Consider the following 15,218-nt stretch of genomic DNA (forward strand, 5'->3'; position numbering starts at 1 on the left):
ACCCCATGAGGTCGGTAGTATTAATATCGTTTTACAAATGAAGAAACTGAGGCACAAAGAAGCGAAACAGCCTGTTCCCTTCAACCTTGTCCTGGTGAGAGAACAGATTTGGAGTCGAAAAGCCTGGCTCCAGGGCCTGAGACATCGTCACTTCTCTCTAGGTGGCTTCCAAGAAGGGGAATGGCCGGGAGAGACTGAGCAGGTACCACTGAGAGGAAGGACAGAGAGGACTGGACTGAGCGGGTCCTGCAGGCAACTAGACAGTAAGTGAGCTCTCCTGCACTAAACGGTGCGCTTCGCCTTCATTACCTCATTTTAACCCTCACACTGGGCCTTGAGGAAAGGCACCCTCCTCCTGCAAACCGGTCGGAGAACTTCAAGAGTGATCCCAGCCCTTGCTCTAAGTCACTCGGGTTGAGTCAGTCGGGGCCAGAGCTCCTAGGTAACTTGTCCGATAACAGACTGCGACTGCTGGGAATACCAGTCAGGACACGTTGTGAGGACAGAGGTGGCAGAGGCTGAGCAGTGTCCCTGAGCAGGGCAGTGGAAGGGCATTGGGAAAGGCCTAGATACCAGTCAGGGAAGTGGCTAGGGCAGAGCCCTGAGGGGGGCCCTCCTATGTGGTAGGAACCAGGGGGTGAAATGGAGGACAGCCCCAGCTCTTCTGAGGGCTCACACTCTGCAGTTGGGGGGACACTTGTGGTCAGTCTCACTGGGTCTGTAAAGGGATCCCTGCAGTGAATTTTGCCCCATTTTGCAGCTGAATGGGGCGGTGGAGCTTCAACGGGGCTCTTCTCAGAACTCACATCCCTGTAAAATAAGATGCCATCGTTTGAGGTTAATGCCTACAGCACCCGCAGGTCTGAGACTACAGAAAACCACATACCAGAGAAGAAAAGTTATAAATCAGAAGAGACACATGGGGCAGGGGGGGGGGGTAGGGGGGAGGGGGGCAGAAATTGGGGACAACCAGGAAAAACACTAGGGAAGTGACATTTAAAACCTTTTAGCAAATTTAGGATTACCTCAGTTAGTAGGTGATGTTAACAAATAGGAATGGAAGGCCTGGCCGAGTAGCACAGTTGGTTAGTGCATCATCCTGGTAACACTGAGATTGTGGGTTCAATCCTCAGGGCACATATGTGGATCAGCCCATGAATGTGTAAATAAGTGGAACACACTGATTGTTTTTCTCTCCCCTTCCTTTCCTCTAAAATCATTAAAAAACAAACAAAAAACAAACGGAGGCAGGACAAATAGAGGAGAAGAAGCATCCTGGCTGACAGAACCAGTAACAATCACAGAGGGGAAGAGCTGACGGTTTACGGGGCTGGAATCTGCCGAGGGTGGGCTGTGGAAGGCAAAGCTGGGCTGCTGGAATCTTAATCTGACACAAGGTATCAGATCGAGTTCTCCGGCTGGGGAAACATTTAACTGGGCTGCCCCAGCAGCTACCACAGTCACTGGTGGTGACTTCTTCCCCAGCCTCCCCTGCAGCCAAGGATGGCTGCATGACTTCATCTGATAATGGTGACGTAAGCCGGGGTCTGCTGCAGTTTTTTGGGAAAGCTTTGTCCCAACAGTCTCCCATCCAGGTAGGTTGCCTTTGCCCTCTTCTCCTTGCCTTCCATGTGGGTGTAATGCTGGAACATCTCGTGACCGTGAGGACAAAAGCCCAAATGCCGAGTCATGTGGAAAAATATGGCCGAGTGCCTGATGGCGTCACTGAGAACTGCAACTCAGGTTGGCAGGCAGGTGCCCACAGACACCCTTCTCATGTGAGAGGAAAACATGCATCCTCTAAACCACAGACCCATGTTCTGCTCCATGGAGCCAAATGTAGTCTCATTTAACACGGCAACACGGGGCCTGAACGGGCCTCATAGTGATTCCTGCCTTCCCACAAACTGACCAGCAAGCAGGGGATGTTCTGATTCCTTGAGATTTTTCCCAAGTTGTATTATCTTTCAGTATAATCACAAGCCTCTTCCCACTTCACAAACTGAGATCTTTGGGGTCCCAGCAACGTGAGGTCTGTGGGCTCTCTCTCCAGAAAACGCTCCGGCTGCTACCGTCCTGCAGCAGAGGAGTGGGTCCCACGGAGCTGGGGCTCGTCTGGCTCGGGAAAGCAGAAGCTGCAGACTTGGACCAGCTTAAGGGGCCTCGTCTCATCTGGAAAAGGCTTCCAGAGGCCCAAGCAAGCTAAAGCCTGTATTCTGCGCCTACCTGGAAAGAATCTCTTGTGTTTTACAGCAATGTGACAAAAGAGCAAGAGAAGCCATACGCACACCCATCCCACCTTTCCGTGAAGGAAGAACCCCACCTCTGTGTCTGAGTAATTTGAGCGCAATGTCTAGTACACGACGAGTCCTCAGTTCTGGGGCACAGCCCTATAAACTCCGTTTGATTTCAGCCAGAGTAATTCAGATAAAGTTCTGGATAAATCGTGTGCTATGCAAACACTTCCCTCTCCAGCTATGAAACCCAGAAATCACATTCAGCTAGTGTGTTACACTGTTACACTGGGTTTCCAAATCTGGGAACTGAAGAGATGTAAACAGCAAGAGATACTAAATGGCCAGCTTTGATGAGTCTACCAAACATGATTCTAAGTGGGAAGTCACCCAATTTTTCTAAAGCAAGTCTGTATGACTCACCCCCGCCCCCTGAACCTCAAGTTAGTATTTGACCCAATGCACAAATTGTGGCCACGTCAATCCTGGTACACAAACCTATCTCTTGGATAGAAGCTTTTAAACTTTTGTTTGCATTTGCAAAGGGGTTAGCAATAAACCTTGAACAACTTGCTAACAGACTCCAGGATCAGTGCCTCTGCGCGAGGGTGCAAGGGGGCGACCCCGGACCGGTGCCTCGACCCTTGCTTGTCTTCATTTGTGAGTTTTAAGCAAACGGATTCCTATCAGATCAGTAATCTCTTCTTTTGGTCCATGTTACTAGCCCTATGGGTTTCATATGCATTTTACGGTCCCTTTATTCATAACGAGGTATAAAGTACGTTAACTTCTCCTCCCCTCTGCCTCCGGGTCAGCTTCTGGAAGGCTCCTCGTCTGTGGCTGATGTTCTCTCGATTTTACAAACTTTTAACACTAAGTCTCAGATGCCAAAACACTCTTAACAGTTGCAAGAAAGACAAAATATGTTATATGAGGCTGTTCTGATAAGACCATGATTTAATTGCCTATGACACAGACATTACATAATCGCTCCAAAGATTAAAGAAAAACAGATGAAAATTAATTTGTGAATCCTTAATTTTAAGTAACTTTCTGGCAAAAATAATCAGGGGTTAGAATCATTTCAAATGGTATCTTTAGACTCGCACCCTTCACCATCTGTCTTTTATTCATTTTGCTGCGATACAACTAAAAAGGCCCATAGATATTCCCCTGGGTCTCAGGTAGTAGTTTTCCAAGAGCAAAATGTCACTTCCGCTGTACAGTGAAAGCCGGCATTTGGATGGGCTGGATCGGGTGGACGGGCTGAAACACTGGCTTCTTTCTCATCTCCGAGAGTGTTTTCACTGTAGGGAGCAGCTGATTCCTTTTGATGATCTGTAAGGCTAGCTGGGTGTTACCTGCAAGAACACTTCCCATTAAAAAAAAGCAGCGCACAACATCACCACCACACACAGGGCAAGCGGTCAGAATTCTGCAAGGGAGGTAAAAGGTCCTGGAAGAGAAGTGATCAGCACATTTGCTGTACCCTGGAACCACCCAAGGCCTCCTTCCCAACCCCACAGATTCTGATGTAGGAGATCTCGGGAGTGGCATGGCGGTGGGATTTTTTTAACCCCCCCCCCCCCCAGTGATTCTAAGGTCTAGCCCAGGGTGAACCCCATCTATAGGTAGGATGCACGGAAAGAATCTAGAGGCCAAGGCCTACCGGGTGACACACACTTAACGCCCCTTCTTCAGCTGTAAAGAGGGGAGCCTTTTAAGGATTCCTTCCCGTGAAACACAAGAAGGTGTGACTTTCAATTCTCACTATTCCTGTCTCTTCTGGTTTCTCCCATCTCCATCTCTCTCCCACTTCACCTGTCTCTTGTGTGGGACCCACAGCCTTTCTCCCAGGGAGCCATGTCCTGGAGGTTGTATGTGCTCCAGAGGTATAACCAGGATTTAGGTTTGGATAAATAATTCCCAGCAAAAACTGGCTTGGTGTAAAAGTCATTATGTGCGTTCAAAATACTCGGGTGTACAGCTCGGAGCAGCTGGCGGTCTGACTCACGGTCTCAGTCAGAGTCATTGGCTGCCCAGGAGAAAGGTCCATCCGTAGGGGTTAATCATAGTTGTCCGGAAGTTACGCTATTCTGCATTTTCACAGGTAAAAGGAAATATGCCTAACTTGCAAGAAGCAGGAATTTGTAAGATACCAAAAATCCCCTAGCTCCACTTTTGTTCAGAAGAACTTGATGGGCAATATCTTCAAGGAAGGCAAAGTTTCCGTGTCAAAGAGAAGAGTCCCTTACCATTCTGCAGTTCGAGGTAGACGGCCAGTAAGATGGCTTCAGGGGGCACCTCTTTAGGATGGATCATGGAAGCTGCCTGTGCGTGGAACAAAAAGACACTCGTGAAACCAGCAGCATAAGATACAAACTCCAAGTTAAAAACAAAAACAAAAACAAAGAGGATGTCAGCCTACACACGACAAGTTAGCCAACTTACTCAAGCTCATTCCCACATGGCCTCCTAGGGACCACGAGTTCTGCTCTGATGGCTCTCAGATGCCTTTGTCTTGACCCCCTACCAGTAAAACTAGACGTGTGCTTTTTAAGTATTTCCCTTGCCTAATCCATAATGAGTTCTTCCGAGGAGAAAGCTTTTCTCTCCCCTTGCTTTTCACCTGCCTGGGGTTCTTCTGCCCCCTGGCTAGACTCGGTTTTGAGATGGATGGTCGGGCCCTCCTGATCCCGCACCACGCCCATCCAGCCAAGTCTGTGGTGCTTCCTGCCACAGACGCAGCAGCACTTACAGTAGAACCTGCAGCCCATTCGCTTTCCAAAGTCACAGGCCAGTGCTGTAGCCTGCAAGCTTCCAATGTCAACAATGGGAATTCAAGCTTAAAAGGCTGGAGGTACAGACAAATGAGCACCACTAAGCCTATCCAATGTCTTCATTCTTAAGGACTGAAACGGTATGATTTGGTCAAATAAAATTATTTGCTTAGGCAACATGCTGTCTTTTCCTAGAGGAGAGCCACAGCACTGGCCAGCAGCTTCTCTCCCTTCCAGCCCCCACAAAACGAGGCCTGGCCTGCGCCAGGCAAAGGTTCTGAGATGACAGGTGCAGTTCCTCAGCCCGGGCCGCTCTGGGCTGCAGCCTTCCCTCACCTTAGCCCTTCATCGAACCAGAGAGTGTATGTCTACGAGCACGTACTGACCAGAGATGGGTGTGAGGGTGAAACACCCAGAACATAAACGAGCACGCAGGTCACTGACAACCATCCAAACACATCTACCTAGCTGCTAGGGAGAGAGGGAAGGGAATGCACTGTGACTCTGAAGAGAGAGAAGGGAGAGTTGGTTTTGATGGAGGGCTTCGGGGCAAGGAAGCCCGCCTACTCCTCGCCGGGCCTGTGTCTGATAGGCAGCAAATGGGAGAAACTGCATCGCAGGCCGAGGCGCAAATGCGGAAGGCGTCTATGGGACCAGCCACGTGCCCACGGTTGGGTCCTGGCAGCATCAGAAGAAACCTGACTTGTGGGGATTCCTGTCCAGGGCACATGCATCCCAGTCCCTCATGAACGAAGCGGGGAGCTTTTTACTCCTCCCACCGAGGTGTAACAACTCAGTTCAGAAAACGAGATTTTATACCTCCAGGCCCCATTATACTGGCAGGATCACCTTTACAGCATTTTGTGAAGATTAAAATCTCCACTTTCCCTCCAACCGGCTATTAACACAGGTCATTTCTGTTGTTGCTGTTCCTTGCGTTGACCACAGGCTACAGCTTTTTCCATTGTGAGACTTCGTAGCATTTTGCTCACCGGCTGTACCGAAGGCTTAGCGGTGGGCAGGCAACCTCTGAAACGTCTTCTCGGGAGCCCTCCCCAGCCCTTCGCATCCGTGTTCTGCCCTCCCAGGCAGGGCAGGCCTCCCAATTAACAGAGGTCCAGCCATTGGATTAACCTAAAAACCCAGGGACCAAAACAAACCCCCCTTCAGACCCCGAACCAGCCTGACCCCATCTGTCTCTCCCAGCGTGGCAGCCGCCAGGGCCACCTGCTGTACAAGACCACGGGCTAGACCATACACGCTGTAACTTTAGATCAAAAGGCCGGTTTGCTGCAGTCCTCAGGGCCCACGGGCGCTTTCGGAGGGGCTGTTAAATACCCTCGCCTTGCCGCTGAGAACAGCGAGACAGCTGAACTCTTACCCATCTAACACGTTTACTCAATTCCCAGATAATATCACACGTTTCCCTGGACAGTCCATCACTTAACTGGACTGATTTTAAAGGAGAAAGGATGACCAGAAACCACTGAGTTGACTGAACACCACTACCACTTGTGGTTACGTTCTGCCTGCTGGACACAACGAAGTGGCCTTCGTTGGAGGTAGCGTCCCAGAGCCACCCCATCCTGAGAGTGGGGGTAATTTCAGTCTCGGTCACTCCGACAGCATGTGGGGCGGTAGGCTCTCTCACGTGCTGCTGGTGAGTATGTCATTTGGAACAAACTCTCCATGTTAAAAATCTTAAAATCTGTACACCCTCTGACCTTGTACTTTTTTTTTTTTTTAACAATTTTGCTTTTTGTTTCTATTGCAGATTTTTTTTAAGATTTTATTTTTATTTTATTTTTAGAGAGGAAAGGGAGGGAGAGAGAGAGAGAGAGAGAGAGGGAGAGAGAGAGAGAAACATCAATGTGCGGTTGCTGGGGGCTGTGGCCTACAACCCAGGCATGTGCCCTGACTGGGAATCGAACCTGCGATGCCTTGGTTCGCAGCCCGAGCTCAATCCACTGAGCTACGCCAGCCAGGGCTATACTTCTTCTTTAATAAGGCATCATCTCCACAGGGGCAGGGCTGTATCATGCCCACTTATTTACTTCTTCCCACGGCTGACTTGTTGAACTGATAGCTTTGGAGGAATTACTACTTTCCAATTCTGTGAAATCCCTCTGGGGCTGCCAGTGGTGGGACGTGCTGCCCCACTACAGGTAAATGTCCGTGCCCATGGCTGGTCCAGGGATTGGCTGGTGACCTGAAGATGTCCAATCAGAAACTTCCTTGAGACCTGCTGATGATGCAGCATCCCAGTGGTGGAATTCAGAGGTCTATTTTAGTTACACATCGCCAGTAGCTTTCTTTAGCGTATGTGGAGTTCCTTTGGTACTTTCCAAACCCTGTCTTTCTGAAAGGTATACTTGTAATTTAACATTTTGAAGAGGCATAGATTCATGTTATTCAAAAATAAAAAGTATACAAATATCTGGTGAAAAGTCTCCCTTTTTAGTGCTCCAGCCATAGTGCGCTTTTCTGCCACCCCTGAAAGCCATGTTAGCAGGTTCTGGTGTGTCCTCTCAGAGATCTTCCACACACATACAGGATTATACAGAGACTGTTGTACATCTCGCTTTCACTAAATATGTCATGGAGGCCCTGGCTGGTAATGGCTCAGTGGAGTGAGTGCTGGCCTGCAACCCAAAGGGTCACTGGTTTGATTCCCAGTCAGGGCACATGCCTGGGTTGCGGGTCATGTTCCCAGTAGGGGGTGCAAGAGAGGCAACCACACACTGATGTTTCCCTCCCTCCCTTCTCCTCTCTCTAAAAATAAAATAAATAAAATCTTTTAAAAGAAAAAATACGTCATGGATATCATCATTTTCATACAGAGTTTACAGCTACACAGTGTTCAACTAAGTGGATGCACCATTATTTAAGTGATCCCTTATTTAGATGGTTTCCAATCTTTTGAAATTTAAATTATCAAAATCATCAGAAAAAAAACTCTCCGCTAAGTGCCTTTTTACCCCGAAATCAAGACCTAGTTTCACTTTCAATACTGATGGGTTGTTTACCTTGCAAGAATATTTTTAAGCTTGGAAAATGGTATTTGAAGGTTTACCAACCTCACCAGGAGCCCCAAAGTCCCAAAACCCACACTCCACACCCTTTGCTGGCTGCTTTACAGCGGGGCCTGGCACCGCCCTTGCAGGCTCACCTGGTGCAGACACTTGCGGGCTTTGTCATACTCGCTCCTCAGGCAGTAGGCGCTGCCAAGGTTAAAGAGCATCACGGTCCTGGCAGAGTTGACGGAACTGGGGTAGCACTGAGGGGCCCGCTTCCCAGCTGGGGAAAAAGAGCACAGACGCTGGTGAAGAGGCCGGGCCAAGGGCAAGGGAGCAACCCAATCCACTGCCCCAGGGGCTGATGGGCAAAAGCACAGCTCTGCTCCTCAGGCTGAGAATGAAGGACACAGAAGGCTCCAGTCTAAATCTTTGAGATGCAGGCCAAGCAGGCTACTTAAGCATTTAGGAAACTTGTCACTTACAGGACTCCATTGCTTCATTTTCTCCTTTGTCCGATCCTACAAAGACATGAAGATAAATGTGAGGAAGCTGGACAAAAGAGTATATAGTCCAAGAACCTGGCTTTCTTTATGAAATGAAAATCTAGTATCAAGGCAACTGTAACAGTATTTACTTTTCTTGTAGCGGACATTCAATGAAAAGACATCAGAATGCCACCACCACCTACCACCTCAAATCTGAGAAATAACCTTAAAAAGTGAATGCCAGTCTCACTCCCTCAAAAAAACTTAGCCATGATTTAAAACTTTTTTTTTCATATTAGATGAGGATGTCTTTTTTAAATTTCTTGCTGAGTGATAATGAAAAAAATGATAGAGAAATAAAATCATAGTTAACAATCCAAGTATAAATATAACTTCAATTTTAATAAATTTATCACTTCCTATTTCAGATGCTACTCACAATTCTGTGCTATTTGTTTTATTAAACCTTCTCTTAACACCATCCACACGACCAAAGCTTCTACGACATCCATGATGTTAAATCCATCATCCACTGGGCAATTCTAAGTCTTTATCTTAGCAGCAGCATTTGGCATAAAACTGACTTTTGAATGCAGTATTTTACCTTCCTGTGGATTATGGAATCCTCCCGGAGAGAATAATACTGTATGAGAATCAAAATGAATAGTTCTAATACTATCAGCCTTTTAAAAGTTAGAATTTAGGCCGTAAGATAATCAACTCTTAGGTCTACGGAGCGAACAATTACTACAAAATCGTTACAGACAAAACTGTAGCGAGCCGCCCTAAAGCTTCCTTCCCTCCACAACTGTGCCCTTATACTTCCACACAGCCTGAGATACAGCAGGAGGTGGGAATGGTGACCGCTTCGGATCAAATGTGTCCTCATTAACCTTGGTCCTGCTCATTTGAAGAGATCCCTAAGGAGACATCAGTGACATTCTCCGGGTTCAAGTGAGTAATGGCATCAGATATTCTGTCCAGAGAGATGAGGGCTTCTGCAGCATATAAATGACCCAAAAACCTAAAATAAAAAGATAAATAAAAAAGATTTCAAATTGAAAAGTAGGTCCTCACAAAATACCCCATGTATAAGATTTGGTATATGTTTCATATATTTCAACTCCTTGAATTGAAATCTCAGTTTATAAATGGATCATTTAAGGGTCACCTAAATTTTATTTCTTTAAAATGATCTTAAAACATACAACAATCATTTTTATACTATCTACACAGGTACAAATTACACATATCAATTAAGAAAGCAGTTCCAAACTGGCAAATCTATACTGCTCTATCTATACGGAAAAGAACACTAAGCCAGGGAGGTAATGAGGGTCTGGAACAAGAGGCAGGCCCAAGGTGGGATGCCCATTGAGGGAGGCCTCAGAATCGGAGTCCTCCCGTCTTCGCTGCTGGAAAAGCCGAACTGCACCAGAGACCAGGCCAGACTGGGGCCGGATCTGAGCTGCACCTACGTGACGCCCATTCCAAAGGCTCCTGCTTTCCTAACCGCCTGGTTTATGCCCGGGGTGCTGGAGCAGACGCACATCCTCCTCACTTACGACAGCCCGCTTCTTCCAGTCTCTTATTCTGAGCCACTTCCCCATGATCACCCGACTGATTTTTCAAAATTCAGACAGGCTTTAGATGTGATCTACCCTTGCTCAAAATCTTAATGACTTTTTCTACACGAGAACAAAAACTAGATTTTTACCGATTTAAAGCTCTCCACAATTTGGTCCCGCTTTCCCACATCCAGTCAAGATTCTTACTCCCCCAAGATTCCTCTGTTCCTACCCGACAGTGTCCTGGGCAGGGCGCACCCACTGCTCATGCCTGGGCTTGCCTTCTTGGGCTCAAAGCTGGGCCTCATCTCCACAAGCCATTATCTGACTTCTCCTTTTAAAGGGCCAGTTCAGTCTCACCTCTTCTAGTGAACCCAACCGAGTCTGTCCACATGGGCCTAGGGTTCCCAAATCTGGGGCTCTTTTCAAATGGACCATATCCTGGCATTTATGCATATCAATCATTCCAGAGCTCTTTATTCATTCATTTATTTAAAAGCACTTTATTTATTTATTTTAGACAGAGGGGGAGGGAGGGAGATAGAAAAGGAGAGAAACACCATGTGTGGTTGCCTCTCCTGTGCCCACTACTGGGGACCTGGCCTGCAACCCAGGCATGCACCCTGGCAGGGAATCGAACAGGGAACCCTTTGGTTCACAGGCCGATGCTCAATCCACTGAGCCACACCAGCCAGGGCTCTTTACTTCTTTATCAAGCAATTTCTTTCTTCCAACTAGCAGTGTTGCAGTGACCTTTTGTTTTGCTTCCCTACCGAAACACCCTCACAGAAATGACAATTAAAAAAAATTAGTAACTTCAAGTACATTTTGAAATAAGATATTTTAAAATTTTCATTAAAACAGTATCCACAAGCCAATAATCACAAAAAAACAAACACATAAATTCAAACAAAACGTCAAGTTGTTCTCTGTGAATGGACTTAAATAATTTTTTAAACCAAACTGAAATGGCTCCACGACACGCGAAGGCCAGAAACACAGGCAGGGGGATGACGCTGCTGCGGTTCTGCCAAATGCAGAGAGACCTGCTTGTCCCTGCCGCACACAGAGTTTCAGACACCCGTGTTAGGGAGGTTCAGAGAATTAAAAAGAAATGACCAGACAGGGCTCAGCCAATCCCTCAGAAATTAGCTAAGAAATCATATAATCTAGGAAGGAATTTTGTTTCTTTGGCATCCAAAGGGAAGAAGTTGATAAATGAGGTTAAAAACTGTCCAGCAGCCCCGGATGGTGAGGGTCAGAGGGTTGGGCCACGTCCTACAAACTGAAAGGTCGCAGGTTCGATTCCTGGATGGGGCACATGACGGGGTTGCAGTCAGGGCCCCTAGTTGGGGGTGTGCAAGAGGCAACCAATCAATGTTTCTCTCTCCCTCCCTTCCCCTCTCTCTAAAAATAAATAAAGTCTTTAAAAAAAACAACAACTGTACTGCAAATGCCAGATTATGAATCTACATGGAATAATTTAAGAATAGCAATCACAATGTCAACCAAAGGATTAGAAAAGGCAGCAAGGATTTATGTTTCACCCTTATTTTTATTTCTTTATTTCTGTATTTCTAGAGAGAGGGGAAGAAAGGGAGGGAGGGAGGGAGGGAGGGAGAGGGAGGGGGCGGGGGGGGGAGAGGGAGAGAGGGAGAGAGGGAGAGAGGGAGAGAGAGAGAGAGAGAGAAGAGAGAGAGAGAGAAAGAGAGAGAGAGGAACATTGATGTGCCTGAGAAACATCAATCAGTTGCCTCTCACATGCCCCCAGTTGGGGAGCTGGCCCACAACTAAGCATGTGCCCTGACCGGAAACTGAACCAGTGACCTTTTGGTTTGCAGGATGCCCAACCCACTGAGCCACACTAGTCAGAGCTGTGTTTTGTTTTTGTTAAAAAGAAAACCAAGACACTACTCTAAGAATGCCCATGCGCACCGCAATCCGAACACTGCAACCCCTATGGCAGCTGCGGCTCTGGTCTGGTGTTTCATGGGGCTGGGCAGGGAGGACACAGGCACCTTCCTAGAGGCACCCCGACTGCCTTGGACTGAACTCAGGATCCGCCCCCCCCCCCCCCCCCCCCCCGTCTGGATATCAGACAAGCTTTTCTCAAAGAGAGCAGGAGTTCCCGTATATTGAAGTTGTGACAAAGCCCCATGATACTGGATGCACCAGTTACCTTTGGGGAACACTGGCCTGAAACAGCCTTAATCAATGCTAATTTTAGATGTTTATATAAAGTAGTATTTTTTTTCAGAGATAAAAAAATAAACATTTACACAATCATTTCTGAGTATGATCTCAAATTCTGAGTGCTGCATTTTATAAACAAAGATCACTAAAAGGCAAATGAGTAAGTATTATACTTTGGAGACTATAAGAACATACACCCGGGATGAATGAAAAAACAACTGCAAAGTGTTATGCAGAGTATTTGTGGCTTTGGACACTATTTTTAGCATCGGCATTGTACAAAGATTGCATGCCGCAACTCACTCAATTCCATACAAGATGACGGTGTGCTTTAGAAAAATCTAGAATGGCAATGATACTATCATTAAAGAGGCAACTGAAATGTCTGAATAAAACTCGTACTCAGGAAATGGGATAGTAGTTTGGAAAAATATTTTAAAATTCTTATTTATTTCAACCGCATTCCTCAAAAGAGATTTATCATGGTGACCAAACTCCCTTTTTTGTGGGTCTTCAGGGGACTCATCTTATTATTTTTAATAGTTTATTTTTTATTGTATTTTCTCCATTATCATTTATCACCCTTATACCCGCTTTCCACCTCCGCCCACCCCCCGATCCCCACCACCATCACACTCGTCTGTGTCCGTGAGTTCTTTTTCCTTTCTGCTTGATCCTGCCGCCCCACGATGCCCACCCCTACCCCCGAGCTGTCGGCCTGAGTCTGTCTCTGTAGGACTCATCTCACTTCGAGGCTAACGTGCAACACCACGCTGTGCTGATATGTTTGAGTCAGGCCTAGTGATAGACACTAGAGAGGCCAAAGTTTCTGCCTAATCCTTGAGGCGGCAGTGCCATTCCCATTAATCCTCGAGGGGCAGAAAGTGAAAAAATTTCACCACCAACCACGGAATTATCAGTTGCTTTCCCTAGATAGTACACACTCTACTGGGGGAGTAAAAAGTAGCAACACGCACCACACATTAACTGAAAACCCCAAACAAAACAAACCAGGGACGCGCAGGGCAAGTCACACTTACTTAAGAGAGCCTGACAGCTTGGGCTGCTGAAGAAGTTTATCTGCGTGATTCAAAGCCATGAGGTTATCGCCCAGAGCCAGAGCCACATAAGCACTGCAGGCCAGGATGGAGCATCTGCAACATAAAAGGGAGGCTGAGAGCTGGAGCTGCAAAGCTGGCAGCGGTCACATTTGTTACACAGGAAAGGACACGCTAATTGTGACTGTGACAATGTGGATACCAGGAAGGCAGAGAAGAAGCCACAATACTGGTGGTGAACAATTAGAATGGCGTACAAACTGCTGCCTGAAGCACAGTATAGCTGTTTACCTAAATCATCTTTAGCTTCCATCCAACTGACCCAGTCTCCAACAAATTAACCAACGAGAGTTACAATATATATTTAGCCTGTAAAAAGATAATGTAACATTTCTCTTAACATCCTATAAATAAAGCTATAGAAGCAGTTGTTATTCTTCCTACACATTTGTGACTTTGTTAAAAAATACAATTAACTTACTAAAAATCCATTTAACTTAGCTACTGTAAAGTGCTGTTCTCTGAGCCTATTAAGAAGCCTATAGTTCTCACTGCGCAACAATATCACGAGTATCTAAAAGAATTTCAGTCATACAGGCACTATCGTCCTAAGTAAATATTCAAGAAAACAAAACAAAACAAAAAAACCCAGGCTGAATAAATTAATGCGAAAATAAAAAAATTAAGTTACACTGATTTTGCTAAGCTGGGTTGGAAACCTACATTTGTTCAATTTTCTACTTAACATGCGGCTCATTTAAAGCAGGTCTGGCTGAAGACCTGACACGAATACATCACCTGAATGTTAAACAACCATCCCACAAAGCGATCTTAAAATAAACCCTTGTCAAATAGAAATGAAGTCTGAACGGCCGGCCACAAACGACCTGACTTAGATAGAGGGTTTTGAGGTATGTTTACAAATGACAATGCATATGTATATCATTACATGTACTGAGGCTGTAATTTCAGCCTCAGGAAGAAGGTAACCACATTGCCGCAGTCTTCTAACACTCCAAAGCCCCCCGACAAGAAATGGCCCTTCTAGGAAAAGCACAGCTGGGCCATCTCAGGAGTGGTTTGCTGCTTCCTCTCACTGGCTCAGTCCTGGCTGCTGGAGCCTTCAGAAATTACCCACTCACGGAAAGGCAGCCCCTCGATTTCTAATGACACGGAAAGGTAGCCTGGCCCCGGAGACGGCAAACGGAAATGGACACGTACGGTCTTAGGCCACAAGGGCAGGGCTGACAGACTGCCCACCTCGGTTCTTTGTTTTATCGACGGAGACACTGAGGTTCAAAGTGATCACATACACTGTTCTCCTGCTTAGAGCATATGACTAGATTCAGGCTAACGCTCAACACTGTGGACTCCCAACTCACTGCTCCCCCCATCCTATCAGAGCGCTTCTCTATCAATTCACAAGATCGCCCTAAAACTAGAGCAGAAAGATTACATTACGATTTCTCTACTGCATATATAACTATGCACATATACATATCTGCTGTCATTTTAATGAACTATAGAAATGACCCCTGAAAGTATTGTCTTCCTGCTGTCATTTTAAAAAGAAAACATAATCCAAATGTTACAAGTTTAAATTTTGTTGCTGAGCATATAACTGAAAATCTGAACCCCGTTCACAGAGAAGAATGATTTAAGAGCAGACAAGCAGTACCACTTCCAAAGGGATTTTCCTAACGAGCCTGCTGTCAATATCCCCGAGTCTCCAACAGCTGTCTCCAGGAGCTAGACTCCCTGTGGCCACGGCCCCCTGAGGGGCGGTGTTCTCCCTGGGAGGACTCGCGGCCCAAAGGAGGAAGGCACTGGCTAGTTATCTCCCACTTTCAGAAGTACTCCAGTGGGTCACTCCCAATGCCGTG

At 46.6% G+C, this 15,218-nt stretch overlaps 1 protein-coding gene across 4 annotated transcripts in view; it reads right to left on the reverse strand.

The window, feature by feature from the left end:
• Positions 1-3,171: 3,171 nt before the first annotated feature.
• Positions 3,172-15,218, reverse strand: part of CNOT10 (CCR4-NOT transcription complex subunit 10) — a 59,550-nt gene continuing 47,503 nt past the window's right edge. For all 4 annotated transcript variants that reach the window (XM_036030556.1, XM_036030555.1, XM_028518362.2 and 1 more), the window contains 6 exons: positions 13,318-13,431; positions 9,410-9,540; positions 8,514-8,549; positions 8,184-8,311; positions 4,490-4,565; positions 3,172-3,595 (listed from right to left, as the gene is read on the reverse strand). In XM_036030556.1, coding sequence (XP_035886449.1) covers positions 3,444-3,595; positions 4,490-4,565; positions 8,184-8,311; positions 8,514-8,549; positions 9,410-9,540; positions 13,318-13,431 — 637 coding nt within the window. In that variant the 3' untranslated portion in view covers positions 3,172-3,443. The remainder of the gene's footprint in view (positions 3,596-4,489; positions 4,566-8,183; positions 8,312-8,513; positions 8,550-9,409; positions 9,541-13,317; positions 13,432-15,218) is intronic.

Source organism: Phyllostomus discolor, chromosome 7 (genome assembly GCF_004126475.2).
Source record: "Phyllostomus discolor isolate MPI-MPIP mPhyDis1 chromosome 7, mPhyDis1.pri.v3, whole genome shotgun sequence".
In the NCBI taxonomy this organism is placed as follows: domain Eukaryota; kingdom Metazoa; phylum Chordata; class Mammalia; order Chiroptera; family Phyllostomidae; genus Phyllostomus; species Phyllostomus discolor.